Source organism: Ceratotherium simum, chromosome 34, assembly GCF_057802395.1.
Source record: "Ceratotherium simum simum isolate JZ-2026a chromosome 34, ASM5780239v1, whole genome shotgun sequence".
NCBI lineage: Eukaryota > Metazoa > Chordata > Mammalia > Perissodactyla > Rhinocerotidae > Ceratotherium > Ceratotherium simum.
The window spans coordinates 14,883,655-14,900,071 of record NC_141933.1 but is presented as its reverse complement, the minus strand read 5'-3'; the positions used below and the strand labels follow the sequence as shown (position 1 = coordinate 14,900,071).

The 16,417-nt window shown below is 36.3% G+C and overlaps 1 protein-coding gene across 2 annotated transcripts in view; it reads left to right on the top strand.

Moving 5' to 3' along the window:
- The window catches only part of ZFP91 (ZFP91 zinc finger protein, atypical E3 ubiquitin ligase), a 36,667-nt gene that overhangs the window by 14,489 nt on the left and 5,761 nt on the right, over positions 1-16,417 (top strand). The window contains exons 3-9 of one of the 2 annotated variants that reach the window (XM_004437398.3): positions 10,479-10,688; positions 10,951-10,987; positions 11,670-11,771; positions 12,315-12,449; positions 13,204-13,254; positions 13,692-13,770; positions 14,933-15,047. In XM_004437398.3, the coding sequence (XP_004437455.1) occupies positions 10,479-10,688; positions 10,951-10,987; positions 11,670-11,771; positions 12,315-12,449; positions 13,204-13,254; positions 13,692-13,770; positions 14,933-15,047 (729 nt within the window). Of the gene's footprint in view, positions 1-10,478; positions 10,689-10,950; positions 10,988-11,666; positions 11,772-12,314; positions 12,450-13,203; positions 13,255-13,691; positions 13,771-14,932; positions 15,048-16,417 lie in introns of both variants that reach the window. The other variant, XM_014792857.2, reaches the window with a different exon arrangement.

Below are 16,417 nucleotides of genomic sequence, written 5' to 3'. Positions count from 1 at the left end.
AGTATACTGTTTTAAATAGTGTGCTGTTAATCTAATGATGTACTAGCCTTCCATCTGAGGATATATTTATATATGTTTTTTCTGTACCCTGAATTGCCCATTTCTTTCAAGTTTTCTTCTCATTTGTTTATTTAGTCTCTTTTGTTAGAGATTTTCCGCAAGTTTTGAGTGTTCCCTAATTTTCTTTTGATTTTTAGAGTCAAGTACTAAAATGCTGATTGGAAGGTCTGTGTGCATGGTTTAGACTTCATATTCTCTATTAAAGGATGGTTATGGGAATAGTCTTTCTCTGGGTCATTTCAGTTTCTTCAGAGAGGAATTCTTTTTTTTTTTTTATTTTTTTTTTTTTAAAGATTTTATTTATTTTATTTTTCCCCCCAAAGCCCCAGTGGATAGTTGTATGTCGTAGCTGCACATCTTTCTAGTTGCTGTATGCGGGACTCGGCCTCAGGATGAACGGAGAAGTGGTGCCTCGATGCACACCCGGGATCCGAACCCGGGCCACCAGCATCGCAGCGCACGCACTTAACCACCAAGCCACAGGGCCGGCCCAAGAGAGAGGAATTCTTATGTCTCTTGGTACGTGAGGTAGGTAGGTAGGTGAGAGGTCGGCAAGAAGGGTCTTCAACATTTATTATTTTTGCTTCCATTTAATTACCCCTATTCTCTGCCCTCACCTGAAACCGTTGATACCAGAGCCTGTCTAGTTTAACCTCTCCTAAATAGTAAACATCCATTCAAGTGGAGGGGTAGTTGCTGGCAGCATAGGATAAAGGGGTCTGGGTGTTCAGACTACTCTTTTTAAAACCTTCCAACTGCTCTTCCTTTTTTCAGTCTTACACTGCATCCCCAAGTTTCAGAGGCACCCTGTGACTCCAATTCCTGACCCTTTCTGAAGTGGTTAAAAATGTATATACATATATTGCTTGTTACTTGTTTGGTTCCCCCCTTCTAGTTTAAGTTTAACCTTTATTTGGTATTTAAACTCATTTATCACTATCCTGGTTTTGGTCTTCTAAAATTTTGTTGAAATGAAATCACAGGGTGGTTATTGTCTCCTTTCGTGTTCCTTTGACTTTGTTAGTCTTGGTCATTTTTAGTCCTTTTCCGTCATTTTAGTGACATTTTAGGAGGCAGCAGAGACAAAAAGTATATATTCAATCTGTTCTGTTTAACTAGAAGTCCCCTGAAACAGAAGAACACTGAGGGGAGCCCAACAAACAGGCTTTTCTAGGTTCCTCCCTGTCTGCCACCTAGTTCATGTTATGCTAAGGTGATAGCATGCCTCCTGAGACAGGTTTTTTAATCTGAATTCTTTTAGGCAGTTAAAGGAGAGGTAACAAGAAAAACTTTCTGAGTCTTTTGTTTCTTAAAACTAATCAGCCTAAAATGATCTTCATGTCAGAGAGGCATATTTTGGGATGGCAAATATTGTTCCCTTCAGTACCCTCTGATGTTCACACAACGAAATCATCTAAGAATGCATTTCTCAGAACATATCCCCATCGTTGAGCAACACATGACTATATAAAGGACAGTCAGAGGAGGAGGAAAAGCTACCAAGGAAAAGGGAAAACCAGCGTGGTAGGAAAAAGACCAAGAAAGTGTGGTGTGAAAGCCAACTGTCAAAAGATGAGAAGTCAGGTAAGATGGGGACTAAAAAATGTCAATTAGATTTAATTCATGGAAGACATTGTGAACCTTAACAATAGCTATTTTAGTGGAATAGCAGGGGCAGAAACTAGATAATCTGATGCCTCTTTCTTCCTTACCTGTGTATCTTATCGTGGTCAAGGTCTAGCTACCCGTTTTGTGTCATTCCCCCTGCAACCCTCACCTCAATCTATCAGCCTTTTGATCATTATATTTAGGTAAGCCCCTTGTTAACATTAGATTTGTGCTATTACAGTTGCATCACAGCTGGTCTCTTTAATTTGCGTCTCTCAAACAACCTCCCCTTATCAATCCATCATGTTCTAGATCCATCTCCATTCAAGTCATGTAAGTAACTCTTACTCTCTAACTTTCAGAGATTCTCTACCACCTAGCTAACTTTAAAGAGAAGATAGATTGAAAGAATGATCTGAACAAAGCAAAATTGTGCTATGGTTATGTCTTTAAAATGTATTTTACAGTACAAACGTCCTGCTGGAAGAGAGAAATCAGTGAATAAGCCAGATGTTAGGAATAGCTAAAAACAGCACATTTCATAAATATTGATTATGTGGACCATACTGAATCTAGACCTTAATGGCATAGTAGACCATAATCCTGACAATTCCCAATTTTATATATGTAGCACAGAACTCCCTCCTCTGAATTTCAGGCTAACTGATGTTTTACTCAGCAGACATTTCAAATTTAACATGTCCAAAACGGAATACATATTCTCTCTACTGTCTGCTCAAAACAAACAAGAAAAGCGCCTGATCTTCTGTGAATGCTCCCACAATCCATCCAATTGTTCAGGTCATAAATCTAGAAACTAAATCCACGACACCTCTCTGTCTCCCTCTATCCCTCTGTTAAGTCATTTTCACTCCTGTCTGGTCTGTCTCCTAAGTATTTTGCATCTCTAATTCTTTCCATCTGCAATGCTGCTATTATTTTTCAAGCTATTTTATTTGTTGCCTAGACTGTTGCAGTAGACTTTTAGCTGGTCTCCTTGAAATCAGTGTTGCCTCCACCTGGGTCATTCTCCAGCCTGCAACCAGAGTGAACATTAAAACCGCAAATCTGATCATGACATCTTCCTACTTAAGTTCTTCTCTGGCTTTCTGTGGCTATTAGGATAAAATCCAAAATCCTGCAAGGACCTTCTTTGTTAGACTTTTTCCTGCTTCCTCAGCAACATTATAAATGATGACAGTTTTTGTCATGTTCTCTCGACTCCAGTCATTTTGGTCTTCTTACTTCAGTTCCCATCTCATGACATTTACATGAGCTCTTCTTTGCTACTTCCTCTCCTCTATCACCTAGCTGGCACTTACTCATCCTTCAGAGTCCAGAGCCATATTTTTTCAAACTTAAATGCTAAATTTTGAGCTAATTGTTAGCTATAGAGACCATTAGGTTAATGAACATTAGTTTTCAGAGCAGCAGTTTCAAAAAGAAAGCATTCTTTGAACTTCTCAAACCTATGTCTAAGCAAAGTCTTTTAATGTTTTTAAGAGACAGAACTAATTCACCTGACTGTACTCTGAAATTAGATGGCACTAGTTGGTGATTGTAATTTTTTTTGCCCTAAACTTTTAATATCTGTAGAAATTTTGTAAACTCTTATTAATATTTTTTATCCTTTACTCCCTTTCTGTCAATGCTCCAGTAGCTCATGTCTGCTCTGAAATAGGTAAGACAGAAAGTAAAAACGTAGATGTAGTAAACGGTGAAGGAGATGACTAAAACAAGAAAGAAAACTCTAATTTAAGTATTAACGCATTTATACACATAGACAGCCTTGTTGTTTTAACAATGAGTAAACCAGATTGAGATGTACAAATCATTTAATTTCTTAATTAAAGTTTGAAAATCGCTCAGTTTTTCTCTGTTTTTTAATCACTAAAAACAATTCCTCCAGTTTTCTCTTTTGAAATATAAAGAAATACCACATGCAGTTTTAGATTAAAAATTCACTTTCATGGAATAATGAAACTTCCTGTGGTCTTTTAGGTCAGTGTATTAGCTAAGTGGGTCCCTCTCTTGGCACTTGAACCTACGGCTGGGTGGAAATGAGCCAACTCTGAATTGAGCTCTTGGACTGGCACTTTCCTGTTTCTCTTTTACGTGGTTAGGTGTGGTTTAGTAGAAAGAATATAGACTTTGGACTTAGATATACCTGGGTTCAAATCCCAGCTCCACCACTTAATCTGTGAGCCCGGGAAAGTCAGTTACTTGCTTTCCTCATCTATAGAGATAAGAATAATAATAATTACTTGACAGGGTTGTGAGGATAAATTTAGAAAAAATGAAAAAAATATTATCGTACTGTATTAGAGGTTTGTTAGTTTCCCAGAAGAAATGTAAATATATACATAAACAGAGATGAGAATGTAACTGCAGGCCCTCCTGGACCAGTTCAGCTGACCCCATCTGTTATCAACAGTGTGATTAAGAATTGTCTTAGAAAAACTGCCAAGTCACGTAGCCAGAGCTTGAGTAAAAGAAGAAATCATGACCTGAAAACAACCTCTGAACTAAAGATCCTCCTTCCCGCGGAACCCAAGGACCGGGACGTGACCGGAACTTGAAAGTTGGACTCTTATAAGAAGCAGGGTCCCTCATTCAGGAAGATCCAGTGTTAAAATTCTTTCCCCACCTCATCAGAAATGTTTAGAACCCCGTCATAAATGTTTAGAACCCTGTCGTAAATGTTTAAAACCTTCCCATAAATGCTTAAAGCCCACCAATCAAAGCCTATCCCACCAGCATTTCCGCGTGCTGGCCTGGTCTCCCTAACCTCTTAAAAATTTCACCCCAAATCCTGAATCGGGGAGCCAGATTTGAGGGCACGTGCCACATATCTCCCTGCAGATCGATCTTGCAGAATAAAAGCTGATTTCTCCCCCAAAAGGCTTATGCCATAATTAATTGACTTGCTTATGTGCATCAGGCAGAGAACCCCAATTTTGTACGGTAGCAAGACCTTTACTCTGGTTTCTTCCCAGCCTGTCAACCAACCACTCCGTGTTCACCCAACAATCAGTGTTAGCTTTGTAATCTTGAACACGTCATTTAATTTCTCTAAGCTTCATTTAGAAAAATGGGGCAACCTGAAGGAGATCATATTAGGATGACCCTTCTAACTTGAAGTATTTTCATCATGATGAAGTGGCTATCACCTTTTGGAATTTGATGAGTTAGGTTGTTTTGAAAGAATTATCTGTTGTGGTAGGATGGAGATAAATCACTTGACATTTCTCCTAATTCTTCAAAAGAATTAGGAAAAACATTCTTGCAGGTAGTACCAGTATCTTGTCTGAATTCATAGTATCAACCACTCTTACTTTATCTCTTCTTCCTTTCAGGAATGTGGTTATTATATTCATTGTGCCTGCATGTTGCTCAGGCAATGGCTTGCCTGATGTCTTCCTTCAGCTAGGCTACCATGGCTTTTTTCTCTTTTTTCTTATTACTTATATATCAAGGACCCTCCTCAAAGTCAACTGCTACTATGAGAAGAAACTAGAAATTGTTTTTAAAGTACCACACAGACGAAACTTGATTCTTTTCTATCTGGTTATGATTGTTTATCCTAATGTATGGGTTGTCTTTCTGTTGCCTATTTCTACTCTGGAAGCCTGATAGTGCTTATTTTTTCCCCTTTGTTTTTGCCGGTGGTGGTGGTGGTGTTTTTTGTTGTTGTTGAGGTGAAATTTGTGTAACAACCATTTTAAAGCATACAATTCGGTCACATTTAGTACGTTTACAGTGTTATGCAGCCATCACCTCTATCTAGTTCTAAACATTTTCATTCCCCCAAAGAAAACTCATACCCATTAAAAGCAATCATTCCCCATTCCCCCCTCTCCCCAGCCTGTAACAAACATGAATCTGCTTTTACCTTAAATCATTAATCTGAATTTACCCCTGTTATGAATATCTCACGTAGATGGAATCATACGACATGTGGCTTTCATGTCTGGCTTCTGTCATATAACATATTTTAAAGGTTCATCCATGTTGTAGCATGTAATAGTACGTATTACTAGCACATATTAGTACTTCATTCCTTTTTATAAGTAATATTTCATTGTATGGATATACTACATTTCGTTTATCCATTCACTGTTTGATGGACATTTGGGTTGTTTCCATATTTTGGCTATTATGAATTGTATTCCTATGAACATCCATGTACAAGTATTTGTTTGGATACTTGTTTTCAATTTTGGGGGTCTATACCTAGGAGTGGAATTGCTGGGCTGTATGGTAATTCTTTGTTTATGTTTTTGAGGAACTGCCTACTGTTTTCCATAGTAGCTGCACCACTTTATGTTCCCACCAGCAGTGTACAAGAGTTTGAATTTCTTCACGTTGTCTCCAACACTTATTTCTTGTTTTTTAAATTATTATTATTATAGCCATCTCTAGTGGGTATGAAGTGGTAATCTCATTGTGGTTTTGATTTGCATTTCACTGATGACTTATATTGAGCATCTTTTCGTGTGCTTTTTGGCCATTTGTATATCTTCTTTGGAGAAATGTCTGTTTCAAGTCCTTTGCCATTTTTTAATTGGGTAGTTCGTCTTTTTGTTGTTGAATTGTGAGAGTTCTTTATATATTATGGATATTAATCTCTTATTAGATATGTGACCTACAAATATTTTCTCCTATTCTGTAGATTTTCTTCACTTGTAAGAATTTTTTAGTGTTAGCTTTTACATTTAGGTCTTTGATCCATTTTGAGTTAATTTTTGTATATGGTATAAGGAAGAGGTCCAGCTTCATTCTTTGTCTGTGGATATCCAGGTGTCCCAGCAACATTTGTTGAAGAGGCTGTTCTTTCCTCATTGATGGTCTTGGCAACCTTGTGGAAAATCAGTTGACCGTAGGTGTATGGGTTTGTATCTGGACTCTGAATTCAATTCCCTTGGTCTATATGTCTATCCTTATGCCAGTACCACACTGTGGTACTGATTGATTACTGTAGCTCTGTAGTAAGTTTTGCGATTGGGAAGAACAAAGTGAGTCCTCCAACTTTGTTCTTTTTTAAGATTATTTTGGCTAATCGAGGTCTTTTGCGTTTTCATATGAATTTTATGATCTGGTTGTCAATTTTTGCAAATAAGGGAACTGAGATTCGGATAGAGATTACATTCAGTTTGCAGATCTACTTGGGGAGTATTGCTGTCTTAGCAATATTTAAGTATTTTATTATTTTTAATTGAATTGTAAATGGAATTGTTTTCTTAATTCCCGCTTTGGATTGCTCATCACTGCTATATTTAAAACGACTCATTTTTGTGTGTTAATCTTGTATTCTGCAATTTTGCTAACTTTGTGTGTTACCTTTAATAGTGTTTTTTGTGTGTGAATTCTGTAGAATTTTCTTTAGAAATAAGATCATTTCATCTGCAAATAGAGATAGTTTTACTTCTTCCTTTCCAATTTGGGTGTCATTTATTTTTCCTTGCCTACTTGCTTTTGCCAGAACTTCTACTTGAATAGAAGTGGAGAAAGAGGGCATCTTTATCTTGTTCCTGATCTTAGAGAGAAAGCTTTTCAGTCTTTTACCACTGAATATGTTAGCTCTGGGGCTTTGATAAATGCCCTTTATCAGACTGAGGAAGTTCTGGTCTATTCCTAGTTTGTTGTGTGTTCTTATCATGAAAGTTTGTTGAATTTTGTCAAATGCTTTTTCTCCATCAATTGAGATGATCGTGTGGGTTTTTTTCCTTCATTCTATTAATGTAATATATTAATCGATTGATTTTTGTATGTTGGACCACCCTCATAATCCTGGGATGCATCTCACTTTGTCATAGTCTTACTATGCTCCTGGATTCAGTTTCCAAGGGGTATTATTTATCTCTGCTCTAATCTTTATTTCCTTTCTTCTGCTAGCTTTACGCATGTGGTTATTTCTATTTTGATGTACCCATTTATGTCTATAAATTTCCCTCTGAGCATTGCTTTTGCTGCAGCCCATAATTATATTATGGCATGTTTAAGTATTTTCTAATCTCCTTTGTGATTTCTTCTTTAAACCATTGGTTAAGAGTTTGTTAATTTCTACATACTTGTGAATTTTCTAGTTTTCCTTCTGATACTGATTTCTAGTTTCATTTCATTGTGATCAGAGAACATTCTCTATATGATCTTAATCTTTTTACATTTCTGGAGACTTGTTTTGTGGCCTAACATATGGTCTTCCCTGAAGAATCTTTTGTGTGCACTTGGGAAGATTGTGTATTCTGTTGTTTTTGTGTGAAGTATTCTTTACATATCTGTTAGGTCTAATTTTTTTATAGTGTTGCTCAAGTCCTCTGTTTCCTAATGGAACTCCTGACTAGTCATTCTATCCGTTACTGAAAGTAAGGTATTGAAGTCTCCAACTTATTTTAGTATGATCTATTTTTCCCTCCAATTCTGTCATTTTTTGCTTCATATATTAGGTATATATAGGTTTATAATTCTTTTCTTGACTGATTGACCCTTTTATCTATATACGTGTCTTTCTTTGTCTCTTATAACAATATTTGGCTTGAAGTCTATTTTGTCTGGATATTAGTATGAGCACATGCTATGAGTTGAATTGTTTCTCCCCAAAAGACGTTGAAGACGTGAATGTGACATTTGGAAGTAGGATCTTTGCAGATAAATAGGTCTTTGTGGTAATTTGTTGTGGCAGCCCTATGAAATTAATACAGATTTCAGTACCAGAAGTGGAGTGTTGCTGTAACAAAATACCTAAAAATGTGGAAATAGTTTTGGTTAATGGGTAGTGACTGGGAGAATTCTGAGGCACTTAATCAAAATAGCAGCCTTGATTGCCTTAAGGAGACAGTTGGCAGAAATATGGATGTTAAAGGCAGTCTGGGGAGGCTTTAGAAGGAAATGATGAACATGTTACTGGACAGTAGAGGAAAAGTGATGCCTGTTAGAAAGTGGCAGAGACTGTGGCAGAGTTATGTTCTGTTGGGTGGAAAGTAACACTTTTAAGCAATGGACTTGTACATTTAGCTGAAAAGATTTCCAAACAAAGTGTGGACAGTGCAGCCTGGTTTCTCCTAGTTGATGGAGGGTTAGATTGTTTCCATTCTTTAGCTATTATAAACATGCTACAGTGAACCTCCATGTGCCAGTTTATTTTCCTAGGGGTAGATACTTAGAGGTGGAATTGCTGGAAGTATTTTTGGACCTTCCCTGGAAGTGACGAATATTTATCAATTTCTTATATATTTGTCCAGAAGTGTTGTTACCATATCTATAATATATATCTTACACCTATATTATATATTTATTTTTTATCTATGTCTATCCATAAAATGTACACGTATATCAAAAAATTTGGATATTATATGGATATGGGGTTTTTTTGCATAATAAAGTGTCATGGAGTTGGTTTCATGCTTTTTGCACATTGACATGACATGTCATAATTCATATAACTAGTTTCCTCCTGATAATTTAGTTTTCTGCTCTTTTACTACTAAAAACAGTGCTATAATGACTGACTCTATACATAAAGTCATTTTGTAAGTGTGATTGTAGTTTGTAGGATAAGTTTCTAGTAGTTGAAATTAACGTGAAAAGGTATATGCATTTATAATTTTGATAGATATTGCCAAATTGTCCTTCATAGAGGTTTTGCCAGTGCCCACGCCATCATCTTATTAGAGTGCCTGTTTTTCTACAGCCTGGGCAATACAGTGTGTTGTCAGACATTTGGATCATTGCCAGTATGATGGGGAACAATACTATGGCACTGTCATTTTCATAAGTTTCTCCTATTATGAGTGGATTGAGCTTTTTTGTTGTTGTTTGTTCATATGTTTGAAAGCCGTAAGTTTTTACTGAGCTGCCATTTTTCTGTTGGGTGTTAGACTTTGTTTATAGTGGAATTTGCCATGCAGAAAATTGTTTTTATGTTTATGTAGTCAGATGTATCAGTCTTTAATACCTGAAATTTTGTGCTATTTTTAGAAAGGCCTTTTCCATTCTGAGATTATTTAAAGAATCTTCCATAATCAAAATAGGCTCACTTTTAGTATACTAACTTATGTAGATCTAAGTAATAAGCTTCTCTAGATATGAACACCAATTTGTAATGATAAGCTTTTTATTATCACTCGAGGGAATGACCTCACCTCACCTCATTTACCCTTTAAAGCTTGGAGAAATATAGGGTAACAGATTGTGTGTGTGCCTGTGTGCAGCATCTCATAGGTGAAACAGAACCATACTGGAGCTGGACGTTGTCATGATTTGCCCTATAGATTAATTCAGATTCATGATGTAGTTCTAAGTAAAATTATTGAATACAGTCAAGGGAAGGCATTCCTATTATGGAATTTCTTTTTAGGAATTCCTTGCAGCATTGTTTGGTTGTGTTAAATCATCTAGACATGTGATTCTCTTTCGTGCCCCTGTAGTTCTGGTCTTCTTTCTGGAACCACTCACTCAATTTAGTTGCTTTTGTCTTAGGTCTAAAGGTTAGAATTCCATGAATTGAATTACTTAAGTATGTTTTGCCTACTTCTGTTACAATTCCAGTTTTTAGTAGAGTAGATAGGGCAATATAAAATTACCACTTTGCAACGTACAAAGTTTTTTCTTTAGAGTGATGACAAAAAGGATAAGTTTTATCTAATTTTCCTCTCATCTTGTTTTTCTATTATTTCAATAAAAATCTGAGGGATTTTCTGAAAAAAATTTTAATTTATCTTCTTTTCATTGACTGTATTTAATAGTAGACATACAGAGATGGTTATTGGTTAACTGTAAACTTAAAAAGAATTGTATATGTTTTCGTCTAGATCCCAAGGAAGAGAAAGAGGAAGAAGATTCTACCCTCTCTCAGGAAGCTTCCGTTGCTGCAACTAGGCCTAGCCGGGGCTGGCGCAGCAGTAGCAGGACGTCTGTCTCTCGGCATCGTGACACAGAGAACACCCGAAGCTCTAGGTCCAAGACTGGTTCGTTGCAGCTCATCTGCAAGTCAGAGCCAAATACAGATCAGCTTGATTATGGTACAGTGCGAGTAGAGTGTGGTTATTTAATAACCAGTTGCCTGTTGATTTTAATTGTAATGTTGAACATTTGCCAAAACAGCTTAACTTTCAGGGGTAGGTGTAGTTATGTAGGAAGGATTCATTTTTGACAGTTTCCAGATACTCTCCTTTTGTATAACAACCACAGACAGTAATTTGGTATGAGTCTCTTGGCTGCAGAGAGAAAATATCTTTATCTACATAGATAAAGTTTTGTTTTGTTTTGGCTTTATTTTTCCAGATGTTGCAGAAGAGCATCAGTCTCCAGGTGGCATTAGGTAAGAAACTTTTCATATTTCATATATAAACCCTTGGAATCAAACAGAACAATCACGTTATATGATTCAGAAGTTGTTTCCTACTTGAAATAATTTTGAACTATTAAAGAGAAATTAACTTCAGTTTTGGTATTCAGTTTTTAGATTCCACTTTATTCTTGATTAGAGCTTTCACCATGTAGTCTTTAGTTATGTAGTTGAGAAACCATGTCTTAAGTACCTTTTGTGTTCTGGCTTATTCCATATTAGGCAGTAATGTGAAATGTGGGTGTTTTGACCCTAGTTTTGAAATTTTATCAGTGTCTTCATTTGATAAGTCATTTAATTTTTTTCCCTTTTTTTTGGTCTGTTGATAGGCCTTTTTTTTTTTTTTTTTTACAGCAGATTACTAGACATAGTATTTTAAAATTGTTTTTTTAACTCTTAGTGCCATTGAGCAGTCATCACCTTACCTTTATTTAATGAAGTGATAGCATGTCTAGGATTTATGTATTTTTAGTTCCAATTATTATTCTTTAGGATAAAGCAGCTAGATTGCAGTCCAACTATACCATAAAGATAAAAATCCTAAATAACCTATTCTGAATCTTTGGCTACCTTTAAATAAATTACCAGATAAAATTCAGTTGGATATAATCCTTACAACTAGAATTTCTAATCTCTGTTTGCGTCTTTTTAGTAGTGATGAGGAGGAGGAGGAAGAAGAAGAAATGTTAATCAGTGAAGAGGAAATACCATTCAAAGATGACCCAAGAGATGAGACCTATAAACCGCACTTAGAAAGGCATGTCTCAGATTTTACTCCAGAGATGTCAATGAAAAATAAGTTAGGAAAACACTTGCATGCTTTTATTTTTCCTTGTTGCCAAACTAATGGGTATAGACTTAATTGTAAATGAATAGTTAATTATACACTTGTTTTGCAAATTTAACGTTATCTTATTACTCCCTCATACACCCCTCTTTTCCATTTATAGAACTTTATGTTGATCATATCCAAATTAAGATGTCTGCATGTTTTATCTTAATAAGATATCATGAATTGCCTAAATACTTAGAGTTTTTACTTTTGTCTTGTTTCTCTTTACAGCTATAGTGAGATTTGATACTAGGGCATCATGATCCTGGTGGGGTCATCTCATAGGCTTTAAATATATATCATTACTATGCATATGAGTAATGGTTGGCTGGAAATCACATTTCGTGAGCTGAGGATCATAATTTTATAATAACTTGACAATAACCCCAGGCTTTATCCTGTTGTCACAGTTTTCCTTGAAAGGGTCCTTTGTTGGATACCAGTGTTGAAATGTATTTGTGTTTTCAGGGAAACCCCAAAGCCACGGAGAAAATCTGGGAAGGTGAAAGAAGAAAAAGAGAAGAAGGAAATTAAAGTGGAAGTAGAGGTAGAGGTGAAAGAAGAAGAGAATGAAATTAGGGAGGATGAGGAACCTCCTAGGAAGTGAGTAGGCAATTACTACTAAAAATGGAAACTTAACAGGTTTTGAAACCACTAATGGAAAAAAAGGGTGGGGGTGTGAGGAGGGATGTTGACATATACATATTGCTGCCTCAAGCAGCTGACAGTGTTTCATTGGAGAGACTCTTCTCAAAAGCTTGAAAAGCTTAATTCAAAGCAATAAAGACATCCAAATGATTGGGTAAGACAGTGGCTATAGGGACGCAGAGGTAGTAGAGACAGCAAGAAAAAGTATGGCAGTGTGGATCCTCAAAAGGAGGGCAAATAAGGCAAATGTTGTAATAACCTTGATCGGGTAAAAACTTGCTGCCTAGTAATCATTTCCTATTGTGGAAATAAGACTTTTTAAGTGTTGAGGCTTTTTGGTTCTATTGCAAGTACAGTATAGTTTATATTTTTAGGGTTTTTAGATAATAGACTCTTTTTTTCTACTTCTTAAGTTGATTAAGTGATAGACTTTTCAAATAGTAATCTTGAGGTTTATCCGATTCTTCCATAGTAGTGCATAGTTTATGAAAGGTGTGTGTTTAACTTGTGATGCAGATTTACTTGAAAGTGAAATTACTTCAGAGTGAAATCTTTGGCTTGTCAGATATGTCTTTAGCTTTATGTATTCTGGCTTATCCTTGGTTTCTGCCACCTGCTCTTTGGTCTTGAGTATGTGTCTTCAGCCATCCTTCACTGTCTAAGCTTCAATCCAGAATATGCGGACAGTTACTCTATTCTTTAATTATAGGAGAGGAAGAAGGCGAAAAGATGACAAAAGTCCACGATTACCCAAAAGGAGGTGAGTAATTTATACTCCTACTGTGTTGTACCTTATTTCTGGTGATAGTTTACTCACATATTTAGCCTTCATAATTATCCTGCAGGAATGGCTATTTGAAAATTTCACAGAGGCAACTTCATTAATGTCCTTGTTGCAAAGTTACTATGTTATTTCCATTGCAAGATCTTAGAATTCCTAAAAATCTTAATACTTTTTGTTTACTTTTTTGAGGGTTATAAGTTTATTTTGTGCTATTTTTTAAAAACTCTATCAAAAGTATTTGGTAATTTCTGGTTACTTCTGACATAAATTCTGTGCAACCTATGTTCTAGTAAAGAGATTTTAATTCTTCATACTGTAAAATAGCTATTTCCTACAGTGCAGTTCGAGTTAAAGGCCAGTGTGCAGACTGCTTCTTTTCTGTTTCTAACTTTTCTCCTACATATTGATAATAGAAAAAAGCCTCCAATCCAGTATGTCCGTTGTGAGATGGAAGGATGTGGAACCGTTCTTGCTCACCCTCGCTATTTGCAGGTCAGTGAAGTTGTTATATAAAGCAGCATTTCAAGTTATGTTTCGTTACTAGTTCTCATACTTCATGAGACTTTGTGAACTTGTGTAGGCTTCATCATTGACATATAATGTTGAGAAAAATCTTTCTTTAAACATAAAATTATTTGAGTCATTGTGTTTAAAAAAAAGCGACTAAGAAGCTGAGCCCACATAGAGGATTTTCTTGGAATCTTGGAATATTCCAGTGTTTCCCATTGTGCTGTAAATACTTCTGATGTGAGATGTTTGTAACAACACACTGAGACACAGATGAAAAAATTTTATTTTAATTTGTATTTTTAAAGAATAAAATTAGCGACTCGAACCAGTGATTTCTTGAATACTACTTAGAATAAATTTTTAAAAACTAGTTTTCAGGGATTTTTTTAAGTGAGTAGAAGAGTAACGATACAGCTTATATTTAAATCTGGCACAAAATATGAAAGTGAAATGCTAATTACTGAAGCTTAAAAATGCCTATTTAATCTTTAGCAGCAAGTATAACGAGAGTCTAATGCCTTCCTTTCTGATTCTGGTTTTGTCATAATAATGACAGCTACTGTTCTTTCACTATGTGCTATTTGCTGCACTAGGCACCAAACAATATATGATCTCTGTATCCTCACAACAGCACTCTGAGACAGTTCTCGTTACCTCCATTTTACAAATGAGAACTGGAGCTTAAAATATTTAAGTGTGTCTCCCAAGATCACACTGCTAATGAATAACCCAGACTGGAATCCGAGTCTGTTTCCATAGCCTATGTTCTCTGTTCTCAACCATTTTATTGTACTGCCTCTCTATCCATGTACAAAGCATTCGGTTTTCCTTCAGCACTTAAACTTAACAAAAGAAGGAGCTTTCAGGGCACCTTAATTTTTATTCCTCATCACTTTCTTTTTTTTTTTTTTTTTTAAGATTTTATTTATTTATTTTTTCCCCCCAAAGCCCCAGTAGATAGTTGTGTGTCATAGCTGCACATCCTTCTAGTTGCTGTATGTGGGACGCGGCCTCAGCATGGCCGGAGAAGCAGCACGTCGGTGCGAGCCCGGGATCCGAACCCGGGTCGCCAGCAGTGGAGCGTGCTCACTTAACCACCAAGCCACGGGGCCGGCCCCCTCATCACTTTCTTTTACTGTTTTAGCACCACATTAAATACCAGCATTTGCTGAAGAAGAAATACGTATGTCCCCATCCCTCCTGTGGGCGACTCTTCAGGCTCCAGAAGCAACTTCTCCGACATGCCAAACATCATACAGGTACTTTTTTCAATAAAATGTTTATCAAGTAGCTAAATGCACTGTACTTTTAAGATTAGTAATAATATTTTTTCCTAACATCTTAAGAGTCTGCAATCAAGTGTGGGAGAAAAGTGTGAAAATAAAATGTGATAAAACATAAATTTTACAAGGGATGAGCTAACTAGGGCTTTTTAACTTTTATCCTTTGACTTCTTTAATAAGAGCTTTTATGCTTGGATAATGATCTTTTATTGAGCACATATTCTGTGTCAACTGTGGACTAAACACTTTATATGTATTGTTGCTTATCCATCTATTAAACACCACCAGGTTTGCTTGTATTAGCCTTACTTTACAGCTAAGAAACCGTACAGAGGCCTACCAACATTAAGTAACTTGCCTGTGGTCACACAGCTAGTTTTTAGCAGAACTAGGATTTTCTAATTCTGCTTCAAGTAGGTACTTGTAGTAGCTCTTATGGACTAAAAGTGAAAAGTATGAAGAGACAGCCTAAATGGTAAAGAGGCTCACTTATAGTTTATGGTAACTACTAAATAGCTCCTGGGACTTCTATTGAAATCTTAAAGGCTGGCTATTGAATTCCCATGTAACCTCCTGTAGGAGCTATTGACTAAAAGATAAACTGTCTTTGTAATACATACTATAGAATGAATTCAAATTGCATTCATTTTTAGCTACTCACAGTCTCAGTGCAGTGTAGCTAATAGGAACAAATTGGGCTGGGTATTACAGCTAATTGAGTATGTGCCAGAAACTTGATTATTACATGTATCTTCTCAATAATCTTAGAGGGTTAAGACTAGGAATTCCAGTTGCAGAGATGTCACGTCTCCAGCCCAATGTCTTAGTGATCTGTGTACCCTTTCCGTCATTTACTAAATGTATGACTTAGGCAAGTTACTTAATTTCTGACCTTCTCTCTTTTCCTCATCTGTATGATAAGGATAATAATGATACCCCTATCATGGAGTGATGTCAGTATTAGAGAGTTTTCCTTTTCCAGATAGATTCCTTTTGAAAATATGTAAATTTATTTAAGCAAATGGATGCCACACCCGGGTTTGCCGTGCTACCTATGGAGCTAGAAAAGTGGACAAGACCTGGGAGGTACGAAGAGTTGTCCCTAGGTTAGAATCGTACATTTTTAGACCTTGCTACTTATCATGTATAATATAGACCAACAAGCATTGGCATCACTTGAGGTCTTGTTAGAGATACAGAATTTCAGGCCCTGCCTCAGACCTTCTGAATCTGCATCTAATAAGATCCCCAGGTGATTCCTAAGTACATTCAAGTTTGATAAAAACTTAACTCTTCTGCCCTGCTTGGTTTTAGAACTGTTAGGGATGGAGTGTAAGATTGAATTG